General features: G+C 55.3%; 1 protein-coding gene across 1 annotated transcript; it reads right to left on the bottom strand.

Moving 5' to 3' along the window:
• Positions 1-17417: 17417 nt before the first annotated feature.
• On the bottom strand, positions 17418-27215 carry LOC138398821 (putative neuroblastoma breakpoint family member 5). Its single transcript, XM_069493277.1, has 7 exons — positions 27080-27215; positions 23800-24000; positions 21866-21968; positions 20724-20938; positions 19759-19810; positions 18505-18662; positions 17418-17590 (listed from the first exon to the last, which is right to left on the bottom strand). Exons 1-7 carry the CDS (start codon positions 27213-27215, stop codon positions 17535-17537), a joined length of 921 nt encoding a protein of 306 aa, XP_069349378.1. The 3' UTR covers positions 17418-17534.
• Between the last annotated feature and the right edge of the window lie 450 nt (positions 27216-27665).

Genomic DNA, 27665 nt, shown 5'->3' with positions numbered 1-27665 from the left:
CCACAGGCCTGGGACACTGCACGCCACTCTCCACTTGCTCAACAGCAACTTTCTCTCACTCATCCTCGGCTTGAGGCCACTCGGGCCAGCGAGCAGGGGGCAGACTGCCTGCGCCAGCCGGGCGAGTCTTGGCTGGGCTCCTGGGAATCCAAGAACTGGAAGACAGACCAGAGGGAAGAGCAGAGGCTTAGATGATACAAGTTACCAGGACACGAGTCTGGGATTCACGACGTGTGAGCACTGAGCCCTTCACAGGAGCCCTCCCCAAGGGGCCAGACTGGGGCTCCTGACCGCTCATGACCCTGATGCAGTCCCGGGTACCTGGGGCTTGTCACCTCTCACATGAGGGCATCGCCCGACAGAGGAGCCCCAGGCAGCCCCACAGGCTCCGGGGGGAGATGGAGAGGGACAGAGAGCAAGGAGGGGCAGGACAGGATGTGGGGGCTGGGAGCTCTGTGGTAAGACAGTCTGAGCAGAAGTGGGTCCTGCTGAGAAGGAAACGGAGGACACGGCCCTGCCATGCCTGCAGGTGACCAACTAGGTGGGACGGTCCCAGGGCAAACTGATTTGGACAGTTCACAAAAAAGGTGGTCCTTTATTTCCAAAAGAGCATTAAAGAACTGGAATACAACCTGGATATGTCGGGAGACTGACCTGTGGGTGGGCCCAGGAGCAACATTGTTAAAAAAAAAAAAAAAAAAAAAAATCCACGTGAAATCGCTATGTAAGTGACAAATCACCGGAAGATAGAAGGATTAGATATGACATGGTCATAGTTTTAGTTGAACAATTGGTACTGAATCAGCCACTTTGGAAATTGTGTTAATGATCACATAAACAATTAAATATCGACATTATGTTTCAGGGCTCTCAGGTGTGTGAAGTGAAATGTGAAGACCTGAGAAGACAGGTGACATAGCCACGGTGAACAACCAAGAAGTGTCATGCCAGGACCTGAGGGCAGGTCTGAGCCAGAACCCAAGACCTTGCTCTTCTCCCAATGGGAGAGCACCGTGGATTTCCACCTGGCCCTGAGTGAGCATGGAGGGGCCCCGCTATCCCTTCCCCGCCCCCCGGCATGGTGACAGCAACCCCCACATCAGAGCCTCCTGCTCCCCTGTCCTGCCCACCTGGGAGGATTAGCCACTGGTGCCCAGAGTCAGCGCTGGCTGCGAGGATCCAGGGCTCGCAGGGGAGGCTCCATGTGGCCAAGCCACAGCCACGACCCCACTGCTGGTCCAGCGGCAGCCGCAGACAGTCGCTCACCAGGGTGCTTGGCTGCAGCTGTGTGTCTGCAGCTTGCACCTGTGACACGCAGGGGCTCAAGTCTCCACTCCAAGGCCCTTGGGGACAGGCCTCCTGCGTGGGGGCTGAAAGCAGAAGAGGCTTCAGTGGGAGCAATCCTAGTGCTCTCTTTGCTACGTCCTCCCAGAACACCCATCTCTCATGTCCCTGCGGGTCAGTGAGACCACCCAGTGACCGTGGCAACGCAGAAAGACATGGAGTATATGAAGGAGATGTCACCTGTCAGGTGTGTGCCTGGGGAAGCAGAGATCCCAGGTGCCCGGGCTGGCAGAGAAACGGTCAGGGGCTGGGCAGACGGCAAAGCTCCCAGACCCACCTCCCCTCTGTGCGGAAAACTCTGCCCAAGCACCTGACGGGAACCAACCCTGTCTCCAGGGTCGGCCTGCAGGGACATCGCTCAGCCCAGGCAGAGGACTGAGCACAGCGAGGCCACCTGGGACGCCAGTGAGACTGACCAGCTTTATCACGGGAGGACTCACCCGCTCCATCCAGAACAGAGCCGACCTCATGCTCGGCAGACAGGGAGGTGGCGCTTCTGATTGGCGCTTGGCATTCAGACAGGTCAGCACCACCAGGAGGGAAATCCTGCTCCGTCAGTGCCTGTGACAGTCCTTCAGTCCCTGCGTCCTCTTGCAGCTCCCTGGGCACACTGGGGAGAGGAAGAACCAAAGAGGAAGGCAGGAGGGATGAGACCTCGCACTCATCCACGTCCAGTCCCCCTTGGTCTGACGAGGAGAGCGTGGTGCCCAAGGGCTGAGGCTCCACTAAAGCCACGTGACCTCTTACTGACAACCCCGCAATGAGAACCCAGGCCTCTGGCCCTTTCCACACTGTTTGGAAGGAGGAGAGAAAGGGTCCAATGGAGAAATCAATAAGCCACTGGAGGCTGTGGGGCACCCTGGCTGGGACAGGGATCAGGATTCAGAAACAGTAAAAGTATTTTCCTAGAGAGGGTCGGCAAAGAAAGGAAGGAGGAGAGATTCCACATGGAATTGCACGGAGAGAGCAGGGACTCTTGCCTGGACCTGCAGAGGTAGAAACGGGAATGAAATGCAGAGAGAGCAGATGCCTCAGCACCCCATGGTCTACGAGGATTGATGTCCTGCCCTGCGCAACTATTTCTGCACTGACGTCACTTGAGGGCGCCTTCAGTGTTCTTCAGCTAATGTCAGCTCAAAGGAGTCCACAGTGCCTGGACACGGAGTCCCTGGATACTGCACCCCCGTCACCCAGCCCTGCACCTCTGGGGCTGGACACAAATCTCACAAGGCCAGTGCAGGTCTCCTGCCTGGGACCAGGTTCTACATTCCTTTTGGTCAGGAGCCAAAGATGTGCTCACTTTGAACTGTTCTCATTCAGAGGTTGCAGTGAGTCACGGCGGGGACCATTCCTAGGGAGCTACGGGTTCCCAAGGGTGGAAAAGAAGGAAAATTCTTGAGTTCTGCCAGGTGCATTCCAGGCACCTGGCTGGCCTTGCAAAGTCAATGATCAACTTGACCATCGAGACCAGACGGAGGTTACAGCGGCTGTTGGAGGGAACACACGTGGCAGAGAAAGAGCAGCCGGAGACGACCTGTCACCTCGCACAGAGAGCAGCAGGAGTGCGTGCGTGTGAGACCGCAGGTGGGGTTACCTCTGCACCCGCAGCCACAGGCCTGGGACACTGCACGCCACTCTCCACTTGCTCAACAGCAACTTTCTCTCACTCATCCTCGGCTTGAGGCCACTCGGGCCAGCGAGCAGGGGGCAGACTGCCTGCGCCAGCCGGGCGAGTCTTGGCTGGGCTCCTGGGAATCCAAGAACTGGAAGACAGACCAGAGGGAAGAGCAGAGGCTTAGATGATACAAGTTACCAGGACACGAGTCTGGGATTCACGACGTGTGAGCACTGAGCCCTTCACAGGAGCCCTCCCCAAGGGGCCAGACTGGGGCTCCTGACCGCTCATGACCCTGATGCAGTCCCGGGTACCTGGGGCTTGTCACCTCTCACATGAGGGCATCGCCCGACAGAGGAGCCCCAGGCAGCCCCACAGGCTCCGGGGGGAGATGGAGAGGGACAGAGAGCAAGGAGGGGCAGGACAGGATGTGGGGGCTGGGAGCTCTGTGGTAAGACAGTCTGAGCAGAAGTGGGTCCTGCTGAGAAGGAAACGGAGGACACGGCCCTGCCATGCCTGCAGGTGACCAACTAGGTGGGACGGTCCCAGGGCAAACTGATTTGGACAGTTCACAAAAAAGGTGGTCCTTTATTTCCAAAAGAGCATTAAAGAACTGGAATACAACCTGGATATGTCGGGAGACTGACCTGTGGGTGGGCCCAGGAGCAACATTGTTAAAAAAAAAAAAAAAAAAAAAATCCACGTGAAATCGCTATGTAAGTGACAAATCACCGGAAGATAGAAGGATTAGATATGACATGGTCATAGTTTTAGTTGAACAATTGGTACTGAATCAGCCACTTTGGAAATTGTGTTAATGATCACATAAACAATTAAATATCGACATTATGTTTCAGGGCTCTCAGGTGTGTGAAGTGAAATGTGAAGACCTGAGAAGACAGGTGACATAGCCACGGTGAACAACCAAGAAGTGTCATGCCAGGACCTGAGGGCAGGTCTGAGCCAGAACCCAAGACCTTGCTCTTCTCCCAATGGGAGAGCACCGTGGATTTCCACCTGGCCCTGAGTGAGCATGGAGGGGCCCCGCTATCCCTTCCCCGCCCCCCGGCATGGTGACAGCAGCCCCCACATCAGAGCCTCCTGCTCCCCTGTCCTGCCCACCTGGGAGGATTAGCCACTGGTGCCCAGAGTCAGCGCTGGCTGCGAGGATCCAGGGCTCGCAGGGGAGGCTCCATGTGGCCAAGCCACAGCCACGACCCCACTGCTGGTCCAGCGGCAGCCGCAGACAGTCGCTCACCAGGGTGCTTGGCTGCAGCTGTGTGTCTGCAGCTTGCACCTGTGACACGCAGGGGCTCAAGTCTCCACTCCAAGGCCCTTGGGGACAGGCCTCCTGCGTGGGGGCTGAAAGCAGAAGACGCTTCAGTGGGAGCAATCCTAGTGCTCTCTTTGCTACGTCCTCCCAGAACACCCATCTCTCATGTCCCTGCGGGTCAGTGAGACCACCCAGTGACCGTGGCAACGCAGAAAGACATGGAGTATATGAAGGAGATGTCACCTGTCAGGTGTGTGCCTGGGGAAGCAGAGATCCCAGGTGCCCGGGCTGGCAGAGAAACGGTCAGGGGCTGGGCAGACGGCAAAGCTCCCAGACCCACCTCCCCTCTGTGCGGAAAACTCTGCCCAAGCACCTGACGGGAACCAACCCTGTCTCCAGGGTCGGCCTGCAGGGACATCGCTCAGCCCAGGCAGAGGACTGAGCACAGCGAGGCCACCTGGGACGCCAGTGAGACTGACCAGCTTTATCACGGGAGGACTCACCCGCTCCATCCAGAACAGAGCCGACCTCATGCTCGGCAGACAGGGAGGTGGCGCTTCTGATTGGCTCTTGGCATTCAGACAGGTCAGCACCACCAGGAGGGAAATCCTGCTCCGTCAGTGCCTGTGACAGTCCTTCAGTCCCTGCGTCCTCTTGCAGCTCCCTGGGCACACTGGGGAGAGGAAGAACCAAAGAGGAAGGCAGGAGGGATGAGACCTCGCACTCATCCACGTCCAGTCCCCCTTGGTCTGACGAGGAGAGCGTGGTGCCCAAGGGCTGAGGCTCCACTAAAGCCACGTGACCTCTTACTGACAACCCCGCAATGAGAACCCAGGCCTCTGGCCCTTTCCACACTGTTTGGAAGGAGGAGAGAAAGGGTCCAATGGAGAAATCAATAAGCCACTGGAGGCTGTGGGGCACCCTGGCTGGGACAGGGATCAGGATTCAGAAACAGTAAAAGTATTTTCCTAGAGAGGGTTGGCAAAGAAAGGAAGGAGGAGAGATTCCACATGGAATTGCACGGAGAGAGCAGGGACTCTTGCCTGGACCTGCAGAGGTAGAAACGGGAATGAAATGCAGAGAGAGCAGATGCCTCAGCACCCCATGGTCTACGAGGATTGATGTCCTGCCCTGCGCAACTATTTCTGCACTGACGTCACTTGAGGGCGCCTTCAGTGTTCTTCAGCTAATGTCAGCTCAAAGGAGTCCACAGTGCCTGGACACGGAGTCCCTGGATACTGCACCCCCGTCACCCAGCCCTGCACCTCTGGGGCTGGACACAAATCTCACAAGGCCAGTGCAGGTCTCCTGCCTGGGACCAGGTTCTACATTCCTTTTGGTCAGGAGCCAAAGATGTGCTCACTTTGAACTGTTCTCATTCAGAGGTTGCAGTGAGTCACGGCGGGGACCATTCCTAGGGAGCTACGGGTTCCCAAGGGTGGAAAAGAAGGAAAATTCTTGAGTTCTGCCAGGTGCATTCCAGGCACCTGGCTGGCCTTGCAAAGTCAATGATCAACTTGACCATCGAGACCAGACGGAGGTTACAGCGGCTGTTGGAGGGAACACACGTGGCAGAGAAAGAGCAGCCGGAGACGACCTGTCACCTCGCACAGAGAGCAGCAGGAGTGCGTGCGTGTGAGACCGCAGGTGGGGTTACCTCTGCACCCGCAGCCGCAGGCCTGGGACACTGCACGCCACTCTCCACTTGCTCAACAGCAACTTTCTCTCACTCATCCTCGGCTTGAGGCCACTCGGGCCAGCGAGCAGGGGGCAGACTGCCTGCGCCAGCCGGGCGAGTCTTGGCTGGGCTCCTGGGAATCCAAGAACTGGAAGACAGACCAGAGGGAAGAGCAGAGGCTTAGATGATACAAGTTACCAGGACACGAGTCTGGGATTCACGACGTGTGAGCACTGAGCCCTTCACAGGAGCCCTCCCCAAGGGGCCAGACTGGGGCTCCTGACCGCTCATGACCCTGATGCAGTCCCGGGTACCTGGGGCTTGTCACCTCTCACATGAGGGCATCGCCCGACAGAGGAGCCCCAGGCAGCCCCACAGGCTCCGGGGGGAGATGGAGAGGGACAGAGAGCAAGGAGGGGCAGGACAGGATGTGGGGGCTGGGAGCTCTGTGGTAAGACAGTCTGAGCAGAAGTGGGTCCTGCTGAGAAGGAAACGGAGGACACGGCCCTGCCATGCCTGCAGGTGACCAACTAGGTGGGACGGTCCCAGGGCAAACTGATTTGGACAGTTCACAAAAAAGGTGGTCCTTTATTTCCAAAAGAGCATTAAAGAACTGGAATACAACCTGGATATGTCGGGAGACTGACCTGTGGGTGGGCCCAGGAGCAACATTGTTAAAAAAAAAAAAAAAAAAAAAATCCACGTGAAATCGCTATGTAAGTGACAAATCACCGGAAGATAGAAGGATTAGATATGACATGGTCATAGTTTTAGTTGAACAATTGGTACTGAATCAGCCACTTTGGAAATTGTGTTAATGATCACATAAACAATTAAATATCGACATTATGTTTCAGGGCTCTCAGGTGTGTGAAGTGAAATGTGAAGACCTGAGAAGACAGGTGACATAGCCACGGTGAACAACCAAGAAGTGTCATGCCAGGACCTGAGGGCAGGTCTGAGCCAGAACCCAAGACCTTGCTCTTCTCCCAATGGGAGAGCACCGTGGATTTCCACCTGGCCCTGAGTGAGCATGGAGGGGCCCCGCTATCCCTTCCCCGCCCCCCGGCATGGTGACAGCAGCCCCCACATCAGAGCCTCCTGCTCCCCTGTCCTGCCCACCTGGGAGGATTAGCCACTGGTGCCCAGAGTCAGCGCTGGCTGCGAGGATCCAGGGCTCGCAGGGGAGGCTCCATGTGGCCAAGCCACAGCCACGACCCCACTGCTGGTCCAGCGGCAGCCGCAGACAGTCGCTCACCAGGGTGCTTGGCTGCAGCTGTGTGTCTGCAGCTTGCACCTGTGACACGCAGGGGCTCAAGTCTCCACTCCAAGGCCCTTGGGGACAGGCCTCCTGCGTGGGGGCTGAAAGCAGAAGAGGCTTCAGTGGGAGCAATCCTAGTGCTCTCTTTGCTACGTCCTCCCAGAACACCCATCTCTCATGTCCCTGCGGGTCAGTGAGACCACCCAGTGACCGTGGCAACGCAGAAAGACATGGAGTATATGAAGGAGATGTCACCTGTCAGGTGTGTGCCTGGGGAAGCAGAGATCCCAGGTGCCCGGGCTGGCAGAGAAACGGTCAGGGGCTGGGCAGACGGCAAAGCTCCCAGACCCACCTCCCCTCTGTGCGGAAAACTCTGCCCAAGCACCTGACGGGAACCAACCCTGTCTCCAGGGTCGGCCTGCAGGGACATCGCTCAGCCCAGGCAGAGGACTGAGCACAGCGAGGCCACCTGGGACGCCAGTGAGACTGACCAGCTTTATCACGGGAGGACTCACCCGCTCCATCCAGAACAGAGCCGACCTCATGCTCGGCAGACAGGGAGGTGGCGCTTCTGATTGGCTCTTGGCATTCAGACAGGTCAGCACCACCAGGAGGGAAATCCTGCTCCGTCAGTGCCTGTGACAGTCCTTCAGTCCCTGCGTCCTCTTGCAGCTCCCTGGGCACACTGGGGAGAGGAAGAACCAAAGAGGAAGGCAGGAGGGATGAGACCTCGCACTCATCCACGTCCAGTCCCCCTTGGTCTGACGAGGAGAGCGTGGTGCCCAAGGGCTGAGGCTCCACTAAAGCCACGTGACCTGTTACTGACAACCCCGCAATGAGAACCCAGGCCTCTGGCCCTTTCCACACTGTTTGGAAGGAGCAGAGAAAGGGTCCAATGGAGAAATCAATAAGCCACTGGAGACTGTGGGGCACCCTGGCTGGGACAGGGATCAGGATTCAGAGACAGTAAAAGTATTTTCCTAGAGAGGGTTGGCAAAGAAAGGAAGAAGGAGAGATTCCACATGGAATTGCACGGAGAGAGCAGGGACTCTTGCCTGGACCTGCAGAGGTAGAAACGGGAATGAAATGCAGAGAGAGCAGATGCCTCAGCACCCCATGGTCTACGAGGATTGATGTCCTGCCCTGCGCAACTATTTCTGCACTGACGTCACTTGAGGGCGCCTTCAGTGTTCTTCAGCTAATGTCAGCTCAAAGGAGTCCACAGTGCCTGGACACGGAGTCCCTGGATACTGCACCCCCGTCACCCAGCCCTGCACCTCTGGGGCTGGACACAAATCTCACAAGGCCAGTGCAGGTCTCCTGCCTGGGACCAGGTTCTACATTCCTTTTGGTCAGGAGCCAAAGATGTGCTCACTTTGAACTGTTCTCATTCAGAGGTTGCAGTGAGTCACGGCGGGGACCATTCCTAGGGAGCTACGGGTTCCCAAGGGTGGAAAAGAAGGAAAATTCTTGAGTTCTGCCAGGTGCATTCCAGGCACCTGGCTGGCCTTGCAAAGTCAATGATCAACTTGACCATCGAGACCAGACGGAGGTTACAGCGGCTGTTGGAGGGAACACACGTGGCAGAGAAAGAACAGCCGGAGACGACCTGTCACCTCGCACAGAGAGCAGCAGGAGTGCGTGCGTGTGAGACCGCAGGTGGGGTTACCTCTGCACCCGCAGCCACAGGCCTGGGACACTGCACGCCACTCTCCACTTGCTCAACAGCAACTTTCTCTCACTCATCCTCGGCTTGAGGCCACTCGGGCCAGCGAGCAGGGGGCAGACTGCCTGCGCCAGCCGGGCGAGTCTTGGCTGGGCTCCTGGGAATCCAAGAACTGGAAGACAGACCAGAGGGAAGAGCAGAGGCTTAGATGATACAAGTTACCAGGACACGAGTCTGGGATTCACGACGTGTGAGCACTGAGCCCTTCACAGGAGCCCTCCCCAAGGGGCCAGACTGGGGCTCCTGACCGCTCATGACCCTGATGCAGTCCCGGGTACCTGGGGCTTGTCACCTCTCACATGAGGGCATCGCCCGACAGAGGAGCCCCAGGCAGCCCCACAGGCTCCGGGGGGAGATGGAGAGGGACAGAGAGCAAGGAGGGGCAGGACAGGATGTGGGGGCTGGGAGCTCTGTGGTAAGACAGTCTGAGCAGAAGTGGGTCCTGCTGAGAAGGAAACGGAGGACACGGCCCTGCCATGCCTGCAGGTGACCAACTAGGTGGGACGGTCCCAGGGCAAACTGATTTGGACAGTTCACAAAAAAGGTGGTCCTTTATTTCCAAAAGAGCATTAAAGAACTGGAATACAACCTGGATATGTCGGGAGACTGACCTGTGGGTGGGCCCAGGAGCAACATTGTTAAAAAAAAAAAAAAAAAAAAAATCCACGTGAAATCGCTATGTAAGTGACAAATCACCGGAAGATAGAAGGATTAGATATGACATGGTCATAGTTTTAGTTGAACAATTGGTACTGAATCAGCCACTTTGGAAATTGTGTTAATGATCACATAAACAATTAAATATCGACATTATGTTTCAGGGCTCTCAGGTGTGTGAAGTGAAATGTGAAGACCTGAGAAGACAGGTGACATAGCCATGGTGAACAACCAAGAAGTGTCATGCCAGGACCTGAGGGCAGGTCTGAGCCAGAACCCAAGACCTTGCTCTTCTCCCAATGGGAGAGCACCGTGGATTTCCACCTGGCCCTGAGTGAGCATGGAGGGGCCCCGCTATCCCTTCCCCGCCCCCCGGCATGGTGACAGCAACCCCCACATCAGAGCCTCCTGCTCCCCTGTCCTGCCCACCTGGGAGGATTAGCCACTGGTGCCCAGAGTCAGCGCTGGCTGCGAGGATCCAGGGCTCGCAGGGGAGGCTCCATGTGGCCAAGCCACAGCCACGACCCCACTGCTGGTCCAGCGGCAGCCGCAGACAGTCGCTCACCAGGGTGCTTGGCTGCAGCTGTGTGTCTGCAGCTTGCACCTGTGACACGCAGGGGCTCAAGTCTCCACTCCAAGGCCCTTGGGGACAGGCCTCCTGCGTGGGGGCTGAAAGCAGAAGACGCTTCAGTGGGAGCAATCCTAGTGCTCTCTTTGCTACGTCCTCCCAGAACACCCATCTCTCATGTCCCTGCGGGTCAGTGAGACCACCCAGTGACCGTGGCAACGCAGAAAGACATGGAGTATATGAAGGAGATGTCACCTGTCAGGTGTGTGCCTGGGGAAGCAGAGATCCCAGGTGCCCGGGCTGGCAGAGAAACGGTCAGGGGCTGGGCAGACGGCAAAGCTCCCAGACCCACCTCCCCTCTGTGCGGAAAACTCTGCCCAAGCACCTGACGGGAACCAACCCTGTCTCCAGGGTCGGCCTGCAGGGACATCGCTCAGCCCAGGCAGAGGACTGAGCACAGCGAGGCCACCTGGGACGCCAGTGAGACTGACCAGCTTTATCACGGGAGGACTCACCCGCTCCATCCAGAACAGAGCCGACCTCATGCTCGGCAGACAGGGAGGTGGCGCTTCTGATTGGCTCTTGGCATTCAGACAGGTCAGCACCACCAGGAGGGAAATCCTGCTCCGTCAGTGCCTGTGACAGTCCTTCAGTCCCTGCGTCCTCTTGCAGCTCCCTGGGCACACTGGGGAGAGGAAGAACCAAAGAGGAAGGCAGGAGGGATGAGACCTCGCACTCATCCACGTCCAGTCCCCCTTGGTCTGACGAGGAGAGCGTGGTGCCCAAGGGCTGAGGCTCCACTAAAGCCACGTGACCTGTTACTGACAACCCCGCAACGAGAACCCAGGCCTCTGGCCCTTTCCACACTGTTTGGAAGGAGGAGAGAAAGGGTCCAATGGAGAAATCAATAAGCCACTGGAGGCTGTGGGGCACCCTGGCTGGGACAGGGATCAGGATTCAGAAACAGTAAAAGTATTTTCCTAGAGAGGGTCGGCAAAGAAAGGAAGGAGGAGAGATTCCACATGGAATTGCACGGAGAGAGCAGGGACTCTTGCCTGGACCTGCAGAGGTAGAAACGGGAATGAAATGCAGAGAGAGCAGATGCCTCAGCACCCCATGGTCTACGAGGATTGATGTCCTGCCCTGCGCAACTATTTCTGCACTGACGTCACTTGAGGGCGCCTTCAGTGTTCTTCAGCTAATGTCAGCTCAAAGGAGTCCACAGTGCCTGGACACGGAGTCCCTGGATACTGCACCCCCGTCACCCAGCCCTGCACCTCTGGGGCTGGACACAAATCTCACAAGGCCAGTGCAGGTCTCCTGCCTGGGACCAGGTTCTACATTCCTTTTGGTCAGGAGCCAAAGATGTGCTCACTTTGAACTGTTCTCATTCAGAGGTTGCAGTGAGTCACGGCGGGGACCATTCCTAGGGAGCTACGGGTTCCCAAGGGTGGAAAAGAAGGAAAATTCTTGAGTTCTGCCAGGTGCATTCCAGGCACCTGGCTGGCCTTGCAAAGTCAATGATCAACTTGACCATCGAGACCAGACGGAGGTTACAGCGGCTGTTGGAGGGAACACACGTGGCAGAGAAAGAGCAGCCGGAGACGACCTGTCACCTCGCACAGAGAGCAGCAGGAGTGCGTGCGTGTGAGACCGCAGGTGGGGTTACCTCTGCACCCGCAGCCACAGGCCTGGGACACTGCACGCCACTCTCCACTTGCTCAACAGCAACTTTCTCTCACTCATCCTCGGCTTGAGGCCACTCGGGCCAGCGAGCAGGGGGCAGACTGCCTGCGCCAGCCGGGCGAGTCTTGGCTGGGCTCCTGGGAATCCAAGAACTGGAAGACAGACCAGAGGGAAGAGCAGAGGCTTAGATGATACAAGTTACCAGGACACGAGTCTGGGATTCACGACGTGTGAGCACTGAGCCCTTCACAGGAGCCCTCCCCAAGGGGCCAGACTGGGGCTCCTGACCGCTCATGACCCTGATGCAGTCCCGGGTACCTGGGGCTTGTCACCTCTCACATGAGGGCATCGCCCGACAGAGGAGCCCCAGGCAGCCCCACAGGCTCCGGGGGGAGATGGAGAGGGACAGAGAGCAAGGAGGGGCAGGACAGGATGTGGGGGCTGGGAGCTCTGTGGTAAGACAGTCTGAGCAGAAGTGGGTCCTGCTGAGAAGGAAACGGAGGACACGGCCCTGCCATGCCTGCAGGTGACCAACTAGGTGGGACGGTCCCAGGGCAAACTGATTTGGACAGTTCACAAAAAAGGTGGTCCTTTATTTCCAAAACAGCATTAAAGAACTGGAATACAACCTGGATATGTCGGGAGACTGACCTGTGGGTGGGCCCAGGAGCAACATTGTTAAAAAAAAAAAAAAAATCCACGTGAAATCGCTATGTAAGTGACAAATCACCGGAAGATAGAAGGATTAGATATGACATGGTCATAGTTTTAGTTGAACAATTGGTACTGAATCAGCCACTTTGGAAATTGTGTTAATGATCACATAAACAATTAAATATCGACATTATGTTTCAGGGCTCTCAGGTGTGTGAAGTGAAATGTGAAGACCTGAGAAGACAGGTGACATAGCCACGGTGAACAACCAAGAAGTGTCATGCCAGGACCTGAGGGCAGGTCTGAGCCAGAACCCAAGACCTTGCTCTTCTCCCAATGGGAGAGCACCGTGGATTTCCACCTGGCCCTGAGTGAGCATGGAGGGGCCCCGCTATCCCTTCCCCGCCCCCCGGCATGGTGACAGCAACCCCCACATCAGAGCCTCCTGCTCCCCTGTCCTGCCCACCTGGGAGGATTAGCCACTGGTGCCCAGAGTCAGCGCTGGCTGCGAGGATCCAGGGCTCGCAGGGGAGGCTCCATGTGGCCAAGCCACAGCCACGACCCCACTGCTGGTCCAGCGGCAGCCGCAGACAGTCGCTCACCAGGGTGCTTGGCTGCAGCTGTGTGTCTGCAGCTTGCACCTGTGACACGCAGGGGCTCAAGTCTCCACTCCAAGGCCCTTGGGGACAGGCCTCCTGCGTGGGGGCTGAAAGCAGAAGAGGCTTCAGTGGGAGCAATCCTAGTGCTCTCTTTGCTACGTCCTCCCAGAACACCCATCTCTCATGTCCCTGCGGGTCAGTGAGACCACCCAGTGACCGTGGCAACGCAGAAAGACATGGAGTATATGAAGGAGATGTCACCTGTCAGGTGTGTGCCTGGGGAAGCAGAGATCCCAGGTGCCCGGGCTGGCAGAGAAACGGTCAGGGGCTGGGCAGACGGCAAAGCTCCCAGACCCACCTCCCCTCTGTGCGGAAAACTCTGCCCAAGCACCTGACGGGAACCAACCCTGTCTCCAGGGTCGGCCTGCAGGGACATCGCTCAGCCCAGGCAGAGGACTGAGCACAGCGAGGCCACCTGGGACGCCAGTGAGACTGACCAGCTTTATCACGGGAGGACTCACCCGCTCCATCCAGAACAGAGCCGACCTCATGCTGGGCAAACAGGGAGGTGGCGCTTCTGATTGGCTCTTGGCATTCAGACAGGTCAGCACCACCAGGAGGGAAATCCTGCTCCGTCAGTGCCTGTGACAGTCCTTCAGTCCCTGCGTCCTCTTGCAGCTCCCTGGGCACACTGGGGAGAGGAAGAACCAAAGAGGAAGGCAGGAGGGATGAGACCTCGCACTCATCCATGTCCAGTCCCCCTTGGTCTGACGAGGAGAGCGTGGTGCCCAAGGGCTGAGGCTCCACTAAAGCCACGTGACCTGTTACTGACAACCCCGCAACGAGAACCCAGGCCTCTGGCCCTTTCCACACTGTTTGGAAGGAGGAGAGAAAGGGTCCAATGGAGAAATCAATAAGCCACTGGAGGCTGTGGGGCACCCTGGCTGGGACAGGGATCAGGATTCAGAAACAGTAAAAGTATTTTCCTAGAGAGGGTCGGCAAAGAAAGGAAGGAGGAGAGATTCCACATGGAATTGCACGGAGAGAGCAGGGACTCTTGCCTGGACCTGCAGAGGTAGAAACGGGAATGAAATGCAGAGAGAGCAGATGCCTCAGCACCCCATGGTCTACGAGGATTGATGTCCTGCCCTGCGCAACTATTTCTGCACTGACGTCACTTGAGGGCGCCTTCAGTGTTCTTCAGCTAATGTCAGCTCAAAGGAGTCCACAGTGCCTGGACACGGAGTCCCTGGATACTGCACCCCCGTCACCCAGCCCTGCACCTCTGGGGCTGGACACAAATCTCACAAGGCCAGTGCAGGTCTCCTGCCTGGGACCAGGTTCTACATTCCTTTTGGTCAGGAGCCAAAGATGTGCTCACTTTGAACTGTTCTCATTCAGAGGTTGCAGTGAGTCACGGCGGGGACCATTCCTAGGGAGCTACGGGTTCCCAAGGGTGGAAAAGAAGGAAAATTCTTGAGTTCTGCCAGGTGCATTCCAGGCACCTGGCTGGCCTTGCAAAGTCAATGATCTACTTGACCATCGAGACCAGACGGAGGTTACAGCGGCTGTTGGAGGGAACACACGTGGCAGAGAAAGAGCAGCCGGAGACGACCTGTCACCTCGCACAGAGAGCAGCAGGAGTGCGTGCGTGTGAGACCGCAGGTGGGGTTACCTCTGCACCCGCAGCCGCAGGCCTGGGACACTGCACGCCACTCTCCACTTGCTCAACAGCAACTTTCTCTCACTCATCCTCGGCTTGAGGCCACTCGGGCCAGCGAGCAGGGGGCAGACTGCCTGCGCCAGCCGGGCGAGTCTTGGCTGGGCTCCTGGGAATCCAAGAACTGGAAGACAGACCAGAGGGAAGAGCAGAGGCTTAGATGATACAAGTTACCAGGACACGAGTCTGGGATTCACGACGTGTGAGCACTGAGCCCTTCACAGGAGCCCTCCCCAAGGGGCCAGACTGGGGCTCCTGACCGCTCATGACCCTGATGCAGTCCCGGGTACCTGGGGCTTGTCACCTCTCACATGAGGGCATCGCCCGACAGAGGAGCCCCAGGCAGCCCCACAGGCTCCGGGGGGAGATGGAGAGGGACAGAGAGCAAGGAGGGGCAGGACAGGATGTGGGGGCTGGGAGCTCTGTGGTAAGACAGTCTGAGCAGAAGTGGGTCCTGCTGAGAAGGAAACGGAGGACACGGCCCTGCCATGCCTGCAGGTGACCAACTAGGTGGGACGGTCCCAGGGCAAACTGATTTGGACAGTTCACAAAAAAGGTGGTCCTTTATTTCCAAAAGAGCATTAAAGAACTGGAATACAACCTGGATATGTCGGGAGACTGACCTGTGGGTGGGCCCAGGAGCAACATTGTTAAAAAAAAAAAAAAAAAAAAATCCACGTGAAATCGCTATGTAAGTGACAAATCACCGGAAGATAGAAGGATTAGATATGACATGGTCATAGTTTTAGTTGAACAATTGGTACTGAATCAGCCACTTTGGAAATTGTGTTAATGATCACATAAACAATTAAATATCGACATTATGTTTCAGGGCTCTCAGGTGTGTGAAGTGAAATGTGAAGACCTGAGAAGACAGGTGACATAGCCACGGTGAACAACCAAGAAGTGTCATGCCAGGACCTGAGGGCAGGTCTGAGCCAGAACCCAAGACCTTGCTCTTCTCCCAATGGGAGAGCACCGTGGATTTCCACCTGGCCCTGAGTGAGCATGGAGGGGCCCCGCTATCCCTTCCCCGCCCCCCGGCATGGTGACAGCAACCCCCACATCAGAGCCTCCTGCTCCCCTGTCCTGCCCACCTGGGAGGATTAGCCACTGGTGCCCAGAGTCAGCGCTGGCTGCGAGGATCCAGGGCTCGCAGGGGAGGCTCCATGTGGCCAAGCCACAGCCACGACCCCACTGTTGGTCCAGCGGCAGCCGCAGACAGTCGCTCACCAGGGTGCTTGGCTGCAGCTGTGTGTCTGCAGCTTGCACCTGTGACACGCAGGGGCTCAAGTCTCCACTCCAAGGCCCTTGGGGACAGGCCTCCTGCGTGGGGGCTGAAAGCAGAAGAGGCTTCAGTGGGAGCAATCCTAGTGCTCTCTTTGCTACGTCCTCCCAGAACACCCATCTCTCATGTCCCTGCGGGTCAGTGAGACCACCCAGTGACCGTGGCAACGCAGAAAGACATGGAGTATATGAAGGAGATGTCACCTGTCAGGTGTGTGCCTGGGGAAGCAGAGATCCCAGGTGCCCGGGCTGGCAGAGAAACGGTCAGGGGCTGGGCAGACGGCAAAGCTCTCAGACCCACCTCCCCTCTGTGCGGAAAACTCTGCCCAAGCACCTGACGGGAACCAACCCTGTCTCCAGGGTCGGCCTGCAGGGACATCGCTCAGCCCAGGCAGAGGACTGAGCACAGCGAGGCCACCTGGGACGCCAGTGAGACTGACCAGCTTTATCACGGGAGGACTCACCCGCTCCATCCAGAACAGAGCCGACCTCATGCTCGGCAGACAGGGAGGTGGCGCTTCTGATTGGCTCTTGGCATTCAGACAGGTCAGCACCACCAGGAGGGAAATCCTGCTCCGTCAGTGCCTGTGACAGTCCTTCAGTCCCTGCGTCCTCCTGCAGCTCACTGGGCACAGTGGTGTGACTAAGAACCAAAGGTGAAGGCAGAAGGGATCAGACACCTGAGCACCCTGCGGGGCCTGATGGGTAGCAGAAGGTGGCAGTCTAATGACGTGTGGCCTCCCTTTGCAAAGGAGGTAGGATTCCTCCCCCTCTGTCTTGGGCACAGCTCGGCTGATTTGAGCATCGGGGTGACAGACAGACAGAGACAGAGAGAGACAGATAGAGAGACAGAGACCACGCGGCAGTGCAAAGTGCACTGACAAGATGTGGATCTAAGGAGGAAGAGACCCCAGACGCCCTGTCAGGTGCAGGCAGGACACACAGCACACAGGGACCCATAACCCTGGCTCAACCCTGGGGACAGATGATGGTCAATTTCACACACAGCAGTGCAGGGAACATGGGGCCTGAGGTGCTATACACTCTCTGAGATCTTGTGTGTTCTGGGACTCGTGTTTGAAACTTGTGCCATGGGAGACTGTTTCCGAGGACATTCCTGTCAATGACCCAAACCACAGTGTAGACAGCAGACATGCACGCCCTGCCAGTCACAGCCTCACGCAGGAGAACCCGGGATCTATCCAAGGGCAAGACGCCCCTGAGACCGGTCAGTTCCCTCGGTCAGACTCAGGCTACTAGTGCCATGAAGTAGAGGGACCACGGGGGAGGTGACGCCTTGCTGCAGGGCCCTGCCAGCTCCGGGGCAGTGAATGTGTCAGTACAACCAGTGGGCTGGGTTTGCCTCGAGTGTGAAATCTTGGTGACTTTGGCCTCACGTTCTGTCCTTAGACACCACCCTGCCCTGCCATGTCCTACCCTTGCTTCTAGCCCCTGATAATTCATTGTCACCTGGAGGCCAGTGATTCTAGATCTTCTTTGTCTTCCTCATGGGCATAGTTCTCTGCAAACAAATTGAGAAATGTCCAGACATTAAATAGTGCCATTCCCACCATGACACACGCTGGGCCCATCTGGGCCTGGAGACAGATGACCCGTGTGACCTCAGACACCCTTAGAGAGCTGTGCCCATCTCGTCTGCGGACGTTGAGGCACTGGGGAGGGACCACGTGCTGATCCGTCCTGTAAAACACCCCCAGCGTGGCGGGTGATTGTCATGGTGAGGTCTGAACTTACTGGGAAAAGTTAAAACATATTTCGATCTCAAGGTCACAGGACACTTGCACGGTTTCTTCTGGATTTCTCTAGCTATGTGCCCCATCTCTCTTGATATCAAGGACAACTGCAGATGTGGCCATGACAGGTTTAATTCCTCTGGTATTCCGACACAGGCTTGGCAAGGATCAGTTGAATTAGAGGGGACAGAGAGATTGCGCCTGGAATCCAGGAACTACAGTAACATTTACACAGACACAGGCAAGACCACCAACCTACTGGGACAGTCACTGGTGCTTTTGTAACAATTATCAGAACCTGCAGGACAAATCACAAGTCCCAACATGAAAGAACGGGCTCGTGCAGACCCCTGCCATGCACAGGCATCAGCGGTGGCTGAGAGTCGGTTACAGTTCCTTCAATTCCCCCACTTTGCTTAGCTCTGGTGTGCCCACTGTGACCTTGTCGTGGTGTCCCCTGGGTAAGTGTTTGGCCCGGGATTCGGGAGTTGCCTGGCTGCCTGACACACCTGATGTCTGTGCCTAACGCTCAGGCGGCCACCCTCATCCAAATCAGTGTGTTTCCGGGGCCTGCTGGCATCTCTCTACCTGGCGAGAGGTGAGGGGCACAGAGAACATGGAGGCTCCCTGGGAGGACACTTGGACTCATCTACTTTATACCGGACACACTCACTAGCTGTACCTGGGCAGGCGCAGACGTCTCCCGCATCAGGCAGCAGGGCAGCACTGTTGGAAGGGCGGCGGGACTCAGAGAGGTCCTGGCCACTGCGGACAGTGACATGCTGCTCCCGCAGTGAGGTCTGCTGGGTGGGATTGACCTCCTCCTCCTCCCCGCTGAGCCTGGGGGTGCACAAGAGAGAATGTTAAGCTCAGAGAGATCAGGCACCACGGCTTCCCTGGCTGGTCCTGATCAGGAGACACAGGCAGAGGTCCCAGAGGCAGCAAGGCCACCCCTGAAACAGGAAGAGGAAAACAGCCCTCCTGTATCCAGCACACTGGAGCTGCCCTGCTCATCAAACAGGATGGCACCAGTGCAGGCAGGCTGGTCAGTGTCAGCCAGGTCATGGTGACTGGCTGAAGTCAGGTGGTCTTCACCCAACTGGCCCTGAAGGACTCCATTCGCCTTCTCCTTCTCCTGCTCCTCTCTGCTCAGCCTGGTGGCATAAAGAATAGAACCGAACCAAGAGGGACTGGACACCAGATCCAAGGCGGTGCTGATGAGAGCCATGAAGGACCAGCCACAGAGTGCAAGGGGCTGTCATTTAGAAAAGAAAGAAAACTATGCTCTTATGAGAAAGGAAGAATGTGGGTGCCTCGAGGGCAGGCGTGAGAGAGGAGCAAGTGCTCTGTGCACTGGCCACGTAAGGAGCTTCTGAGGAAGGGGACACAACTGTCCCCTTTGTACAGTGTTGGCAGACAGCACACACAGAGAACCACGAAGTGGCTCAGTCTCCTGCGTGGACCGTGCTGACTGTTCCCGCAGCGGCACAGTGAGCACAGGCTCCTGAGAGTGTAGGTCCAGGAGCTCTTGTGTCTTCTAGGACCCCGTCTAGCAATGCAGTGACATGGTGGAAATATTTCAGTCTGCTCATATCCCCTGCTATGGGGTCACTTCCAACAAGCGAAGGCCAACCACGCAGAAAGCAGATGGGCATCTCGTACTGAGTTCAGCCATGGGAGGGAGAACAGGTAGATTCCATGATTGTAGAAATCCCTAAGACTGACTTGTTCTAGTTACTGGGAAGTGCCTTGAAGACAGTGAACAACCTTGTTAATGGAAGGAATTTTTCACTGGTTCCGTGAATGTCATCAAAGAACAAACAGTTTTCATGCACCTTTGCTGTGAAATCTGTGGCTACTTTCACATCTTGGCCAGTGCAACTGGGCCTCCCCTATTTTACCCACCCTCCTCCAAACCCTGCTTGCTCATTGCTACCTGGGGGCTGGTGGTTCTTCTTCCTTCTCCTCCTCCTGCTCTTCGTGGTTTTCTGCATAGAATTTCAGAAATGTCCAGTCAGACATTGAGTAGCTCCACACCATCCCTACGAACACCGGCACAGATCTCTACATGTGGACCATTTCTATGGTAAGAAAATCTAAGGCATAATTGACTAATTGCTGGAGTATGAGTCTGCAGAACTTTGAGAAATAAAAAAATAGGCCGTTGCAGTCATAGAAGTGCCCAAACCGTCAGAAGTGTACTCCCACTGAGCATCACACTGGAAGGTCTAATTTTTTCAATAAGATGAGGAAAGGAAATAAAAGCTAATGTCTATATAAAAAATCCCAAAGAATTAGCAATGAGGGCACCAACAAAATGCTTCTGGAATGAATAAGCCATTGGTAGCAAGGTTGCAGGATACAGAGCTAATATATGCAATCAATTGATTAATTAAATATCAGCAATGAAGAGCTGGAATTTGAAATTAATACACAATGCCATTTAAGGTAGCTCAAAAAAGACATTCTTAAGTATGAAGCTAATTAAATATGCATAAGGTCCACTGTGGAGTGGGGAACCTTGGGCCTTGGGGCCACATGTGTCCTTCTGGATCCCTGAGTGTGGCCTTTTGACTGAGTGCAATTTTACAGAACAAATCCTTGGGCTTGGTCACCTAGATTTGGGACCTTGGACACAACACACAAAAGCAAAACTCATGAAAAAAGAATTGATAAATTCAAGGCCATGATGCATCAGGAGGAAGGACAGAGTGGGGACATTGGGACCCCCACCCTGAGCATTCTGTCCTCTGCTCCCACTGGCCAGCCCTGTTCCTGTCATGGCCATAAATGTGACGTGCAAACCAGGACAGCCGGGTAAAGAGCCACATTGTGAGTGGAGTGTCCTGTGAGCCAGCACCTGGGAGCACCTCAGAGTCCCAAGGGCCCGTGGCCACTCACCTGGGCTGAGCGTGTGGACGAGGTGCTCTGCCAGCCTGTGCCCCTCCGCCAGGTGTTCACGGAGGCCCTTGCCCTGGCAGCTGTCAAGATTGTCCTGCAGGAGGAGGGCCTGCAGGTGCTGCTGGAGGAGAAACGAGCCATCTCTCCCCTCTCTCAACACCTGCCTCAATAGGGTCAGCTCTCGGGCCTGCTGTTCAATGACCCTATTGGCTTCCCTATGGTGGGAGAAAAAGCAAATATGAAAAGGCACAGTTGACAATAGATTATATGGGCCGTGGCAGACATTTCTGGAAAGATGTCCCCAGGAAGCCTTCCAAGTGCAATTCTAGCACGTATTAGGTGACCTGCTTGTGGCAAAGAGAGAGAAGAATGTGCAGGGAAAGCCTCCCGTGCATCACAGACTGCCCCTGTGAGATCCTTGACGCTCCCTTCCTGTTTCTCCTGTAAGAGGAGCCAGGTGTCTTCCCGAATCGGCTTCACAACGGTGTCCCTCCGTCCCTCACTGTGGCCAAGGCCTTTTCCACATGAAGACACACCCAGCACGTTCTGGAGCGACTGGACATGCAGCCACAGGAAGCAATGTGGCAGGTCCAGCTGGGGCCAGTCGAAAGCATGAAAGACACAGGATGACCAGGCCAAGGGGACAACATTCTTTGGGTAACAGACTCAGAAGCCACATTCAGTCAGGGTGAGTGTGATTCAGAGTAAATGGGACGGTGACTGCACAACACGGTAAAGTTTTACTTGTATGACTGTGAGGGGTCCAAGTGCAGTGTTGTCACAGGCATATATCGCTCAGTGTGGAGTCGGGGCTTTTAGTGTTTCCATCACCTGAATGCGCAGTGTGACTACACTCAATGCTGCTGAGTTGTCACTGTCCTTGGTTAACTTTATGTTACGTGACTTTCACCTTAACAATTTCTTGTTTGAAAGGAGAAAACATGGCTCTGAGTCACGGCTGTGGGCCAGAATACATCCTTAGTTTTGTTTTCATCTTGTTTTATTAATATCTGTGAAAAACGTGCCAGCCTCATCCATTCCTGCCATTCTCTTGGCCCAGGTGGGCTCTTAGATGTCCCAGCTGAGCTGCCCACGTCAGAGACTCACATGTCCCCTGCCTGCCCCGCACACAGCACCCTTACCTGAGCTCGTCCTCCAGGGTCGGTGTCTCTGCCCGCTCCTCCTCCCAGAAGTCCAGCCTCACCCCCAGCACGGACTCCAGGACGTCCCTGAACTCGCCACACTCTGAGAAAGACACACACACCGGCTCAGTGGGAAGCTGTGGCCACTGCCCACAGGGGAGGTAGCAGGGTCCCTTCCAGGGACCAAAATATCCCCAGTCCCAGGTCCTATGTGGGGATTTCTACACCTTTAATTCTCACCCTCCCATCTCCATGGCCTTGAGAATCCCTATTGCAAGATGAGGAAGGAGAAGCTGAAAGGCACATAAAGGTACTTGGCATAAATCGAATTGGGATTTAGGAGAGTCAGAGTTCGTATCCCCGAAGGTCTGACTCTAATCAGGGGCCACGTGACCAAGGTGCAGCCTGTGACGCAAATCACTGCATGGGGCGTGATGCAGTGATGCCTGCACAGCTAGGAAGGCCCCCAGGACCCCAGGACTGGTCGGGCCCTCGTGCTGGGAATGCAAAGAGCGCACCAGCCTCTCACAGGTAGATATTGCGTCTGGATGCACCTGTGGGAAACATCAGGCATTAGACCACGAGGACCCGAGAGAAAATTCCCACACGCTAGTGAGGCTCGGGTCACACTGGAAGTGAGAGAACTGGGAGCTCACAGTGGCTCCTCTTCTCAGGCTCTGCTGTAAAAGCGACACAGGAATTAATGAATGTATCATTGCAACTCCAATTAATAGGTGCTACAATAGCACCGTGTAAACAGAGGAGGAAACTGAGGCACAGCGTAGACAAACAACTTGCATTGGCACCTGGAGACATTCCCAGGGTCCCTGCTCTACACACGGTCTTCAGCCTTCTTCCATCTTCTTCCTCTTCCCAGTATTTCATATGCTTATGTTATTAGATGGAAAGGTGTTAATAAAACACAGTTTGTCCTTTCCCAGAACTCATCTCTTCACTTCCATAACAGGCTTCAATTTTTATTCTTCTCTTTCATTCCTTTTGATTAAAAATAATCCTCTGATTTATTGGAAAATAATTTGTAGGAAAAGGATGCAAGTTCAGCCTCAGAGTTGCGAGATTCCTTCCAATCCTGCTGTGCACGTGCCCTTGTCCCAGGACCCCTCAGTCGCTCGGGCTTCTCTTCCTGAGCAGGACAAGGGCTGGCAGTGGCCAGGCGCACTGGGGTGGGGGTGGGGTCCATCCCACACACTGGTTTGCTTGTCATAGGGGCTGCTGCTGTCCTCCTCGTCCCTTGTTCACACGCGGGCCAATGTCTCCTAGCTCAGACTGTCACGGTCCACCTGCACCTGCTGGCCGTCCTGTGTCCCTGAATGTTCCCCAGCTCAGGGGACACACAGGGGTGGGAAAGCTTCTCTCCCACCAGAGTCAGCCCCCTGGACAGGGTCACTAAGGAATGTCACAACTGCCGTTAGGAGCACACTCCTCTGGAAGCTCCTCTGAAGCAGGGGCTGTGTCCATCCCAACCTTCCCCAGGGGGCAGCTCAGTGCTTTCCTGTTGGGCCTCAACACAAGCCTGAATTGAATGGAAGCTCATCAGTCCCAGAAATTACAACCACAGTGACGTTATGTGACTGCAGGATTTGGTACAGTGCACAGGCTCCTGAGACAAACCGGTGTAGCCTGTGCCCAAATCACAGGCACTTCCTTGGCAGCTGCAGGAATAAATAACTGACATTTTACCTCATGCCCCACCCTACTCCTCACCTGGAATCGTGGCCAAACTCTGTGTGCCTCAGTTTGTCCATCCTCAGAAAAATAGGGTTAAAATACCCCCTTTTCCCTTCCTGGGAATATAATCAGGATGGAATTTATTTTGATAAAGGGAAGAGAAGCACCAAGTCTAGAGACTTTATTTTCTCAGAGAGAACACACACAACCGTTCCTCACTGAGCATGTGAACCTATAGAACTTACTATATTTCCGCAGCTGGTTGGCCAGGGAGAAAGCGGTTGATTCTGATGTATATAGTTTCTCCCTGAGGTCCAGAATCTTCTCCTTTGCATCCACCAGCTGGGAGCGCAGTTCCCGGCTGTCCATCTCTGCCCTCTGCCTGGACCGGGGGCAGAGGGACCCTGCCATGCTGGCCAGTGTGGCAGGAGAGGCACAGCCAGGGACTGGGGGGAGAAACCCAAACACATGGTGGGTGAGGAACAAATGAAATCCAACAGGTTTCATCGGGACTGAGGGAGGACCAGCACTGGACTTCTTCACTTACTGTCAGAAAAATGTGATCCGCCAACAGCACTTGAGACTTAATCAGGCTCACAACGCCGGAGCTCAGCGCTGAAGTCACCTCCAGCAGCTCACAGTCCAATGAAACTGAGCCAGTGGAGCTCAGTGAGCCAGGTAACGGTCTTCGGTCGTCATAACAGAATTCTGTGCGGGTGCATGGAATGTTAGGAGCCCTGCCCCCCAGGTGCCTGGGCCATGCGGATGCATAAGTCAGGTGGTCTGGCCTAAAGGGGACACCACTCATGGGGACACCTCCCGATCGGCCATGCTCCATAGTGGTGTAGACATGTACTTACGCCATAGACCCCTTCATTTCTCAGTAAATCTAAGCATGTTCCCTCTTGTCCATTTCTGTGTCTGTATGGAAATATCTAGGCAGAAACAGTTTCCCGACGAGTTTTGTTTTTCATGGTTGTGAAGTAGTCATCCCACCATTTCTTCACCATGAAAACACATCTTAGGATTTTTCCTAAATTAAATAATGTCAAACTTTTGCAATGTAAAAATGTAGATCTCTCATGACTTTCTTCTCTGTATCTTCTCCCGTCCCTCCAAATCCATTAGAAAGTATAGAACAAAATGCAGTTTGTAACACTAAGTGAACAAATACTTAGTTTTTCCATGTGGTTTCTGTCCTGTCTGAGTGTCCCTGCTGCATCCCAGGGTTGCGTTGGCTTCAGTCCTCTCCCAGGGGGCTGTGTCTCTGCTTGTACCTGTGTCACGTGTGACCTCCCACCACCTACGTCCTCCCCTCTGTGCGGGCTGCTTCGGGTTGTTCCTTCCTGTCACTGAACATTAAACTTCATACTTGCTGCTAATGGATTTCTTTCTACTCCCTCGTGTTCCCTTTCCCAGCCGTCACAGTGATTAAACTAGTCCATGTGCAGGTCCTTGAATACACGACGTGACCATCTCTATTGAAAAGACTTGTCAACCTCATGGCAGGTTTTACATTTCTGGTCATTTCATTCACATGCTGCACAGGACAGGGATCCAGAGCACCTTTACGAAACCTTGTTCCGTAGATCTGTGTGTTGACCTGAAACCGCTGAGCTGTGGTTGTGTTCCACTAACCAAACATGGGAAGGTCAAGGTCATGACTCTGGGTGATGAGGCTCCATGGTGCCCATGTGCAATGTGGTTTAGGGACACAACAGGTGAGGCTGAGCTGAGAGGGACAGGCAGACATGGGAGAGGGGCCCCCGAGCCATCTCCTCATGTTCTTGGCTTCCAGTCCCACCCCGGTGTGACACCGGGGAGACGCCTTGTGGCCCAGGTCTCTGCAGTTCAACTGCTGGGCCTGCCTGAGTTGAGGGTGGAACTCGTGTCATCGTGGACCCCGAGCGTTCGTGTCAGAGTGAAGGAGGGAGGACTGCTCGGCCACGTTTGACAGTGTGTCCCTCCACCCTAAACCACCCCCACACTACGCTGTGGAATGACGTCAGTTATGAGACGTATGTTAAGCCCCAGTGGCCACTGGGTCCCCATTTTCACCAAACACATTTTTGAAAAGCTAACATTTCTGTTTCTCTAAGCTCACTCACAGCTCCACAGCAGGCAGCCAGTTCACGTGCTGTATTGTGGCCACTGTCCTAAGTTCCATCTCCTTCCTCCTGTGTCACCCCAAGGGGATCCATGTCATTCCTTGGCCATAGAGGCAGAGCCATTTTCCCAGCTGATTTGCTGCATTAAAGACCTTCTGATCTGGTGTACAGGGCCAGCATTTCGGGCAAGTGGAGAATGTTTTTGCTCCAGAAGTCACCAGGTGCTGCCAGATGCAGTCAGGTGTCTCCCACCACAGGACACTGGACCCAGCTCATCCATGTGTTCCCCAAAGCGTCACTTTCTGAGCAGGTTCTTGACCTTTGTAGAGACCCGTTGCCCGACTGGACATCGTCCAAGGATTTCCAGTCCGTCACTGCGCTGTTTCTCTTCTTGTTGCTACAATCTAGATATGATCTGTGACCTAAACACATGCAGAGGAGCCATGCTGAGGATGTGTGGCACACGACTGTGACACAGGAAGCTGGGACACTCTCTGCAGGACGTTCTCCACATGGTGTGGACATGAGTCAGGAGGAGGTGCATAAAGCCCAGGGTTGTCACTGTTCCTCATCATCCTTTTCCTCATCGGCAGGGGAGCGAGTGGGGTGAGCTATTGATTCCCACCTACACAGACCCCTGGCTGAATTCAGAGCAGACGGCTCTCAGCTCCTTTCAGTGGGGACCGGAGGTCCTGTCCTCTGCTCCCCAGTGTGACGAGCACAGGACACTACCCACAGGGATCATGAACTGCTCTCACTGAGCTCAACTGACTTAGCTCAATGACCCTAGGTAAGCACAGATGTCAGATTTTACAGATGGGGACAGGGTGGACAGAGAGTGAAACAAGGGTGTGGGATGTTTCTGTGTCTCTGAGCACAAGAGTCACGATGTTCCCCGAGCCCATGAATGCAGAAAGCCAGTCCAGCCCCAGTCCCTGAGTGTTCCCTGCGAACACGGAAACTGTTTTATTCCCTCCACATTCATTCTTTAATGTGAGATCCGAGAGCAAATTATGAGCTACTGAAATTCTAAAAATAGAGTCATCGTTTAATTAATTTTGATGTGACGGGAGGTTAGGAAAGTATGGAAAAATCTGATTATCCGCAAGAACAGGGACCAGCGTACCCTTTCTGGCAGACATGGACTTATGGGTCCGACTAAACTTGCCTCATGGTGTCTCCAGGTGGCCATGACGGAGTCAGCAGTTCTCCCTGGAGACCTTGGCAGCGTTGACCTTGACATGACCTGGAGGGTAGATGCCTCGTGTCCTGGGAGGTCAGGACTGTTGTGTCCCACAGGCTCCACCCAGCTGTTAGAAACAAACAGAAGGGGGACCAGGACAGCCACTGAGGTCACCCCCACACCCCATGGGCCCCTCCCTCACCGTCACCACACTTGCCACGATGCACAGCCTACCGGCCTGAGAGCTCCGCGGACACTGGGACACGGTGTCATCATCTCCGTGTTCACGGTTCCCACTCGGGCCCGGCACCAGGGGGCTCCCCGCAGTGGTTGTCAGCGACGGAATAAAAGTGGTTTCTGACTCCAGCATCCCGTCTACACTCCTTCCCCGAGTGTCCTGTGAGGGACACGATGCTTCCTGCCAGGGAGCTGCATGTCTCCTTCTGTAGAGAGACCCCTGCCCTACAGTATCCGAACTCAGGGACAGTCCCCTGTGGGGGTCTGGTGACACCGGGACTGCTCTCAGGAATTCCCTTCCTGTTCACTGCGTCATGGGGACGACGCGTCTGTGACCTCTCCTCCCGTTCCCTGGGCTGCCACCAGACCTTTCTGAACTGAAAGGGACAGAGAATAGACAAGTGTCACTACTTCATGTGCAAGGGTCCCCTGTCCCCAGGTCACTGGCCTAGAGCAGCATGTCCACCCTTCTCCTGCTCAGCCCACCCTCACCTGGAGGACGTCCACTGCCAGGACAGCCCTGAGGACGAGGCTGCTGGAGCTGGGCAGGGCCTCACGGTCACTTCCTCCTCCGCTTGGGGTT

Source organism: Eulemur rufifrons, chromosome 18 (assembly GCF_041146395.1).
Source record: "Eulemur rufifrons isolate Redbay chromosome 18, OSU_ERuf_1, whole genome shotgun sequence".
In the NCBI taxonomy this organism is placed as follows: domain Eukaryota; kingdom Metazoa; phylum Chordata; class Mammalia; order Primates; family Lemuridae; genus Eulemur; species Eulemur rufifrons.
The sequence above is the reverse complement of the archived record's forward strand: the minus strand, read 5'-3'. Positions and strand labels throughout refer to the sequence as shown.

What these genes read in the sequence shown, in the direction of transcription:
- LOC138398821 (XM_069493277.1), bottom strand. Translation starts at nt 27,215, where the DNA reads ATGCTGGAGTCAGAAACCACTTTTATTCCGTCGCTGACAACCACTGCG. An exon ending in TCCGCGGAGCTCTCAGGCCG is followed by an intron (nt 24,001 to 27,079) that starts GTAGGCTGTGCA and finishes TTCTCCCCCCAG; the next exon opens with TCCCTGGCTGTGCCTCTCCT. An exon ending in CAACCAGCTGCGGAAATATA is followed by an intron (nt 21,969 to 23,799) that starts GTAAGTTCTATA and finishes TGTCTTTCTCAG; the next exon opens with AGTGTGGCGAGTTCAGGGAC.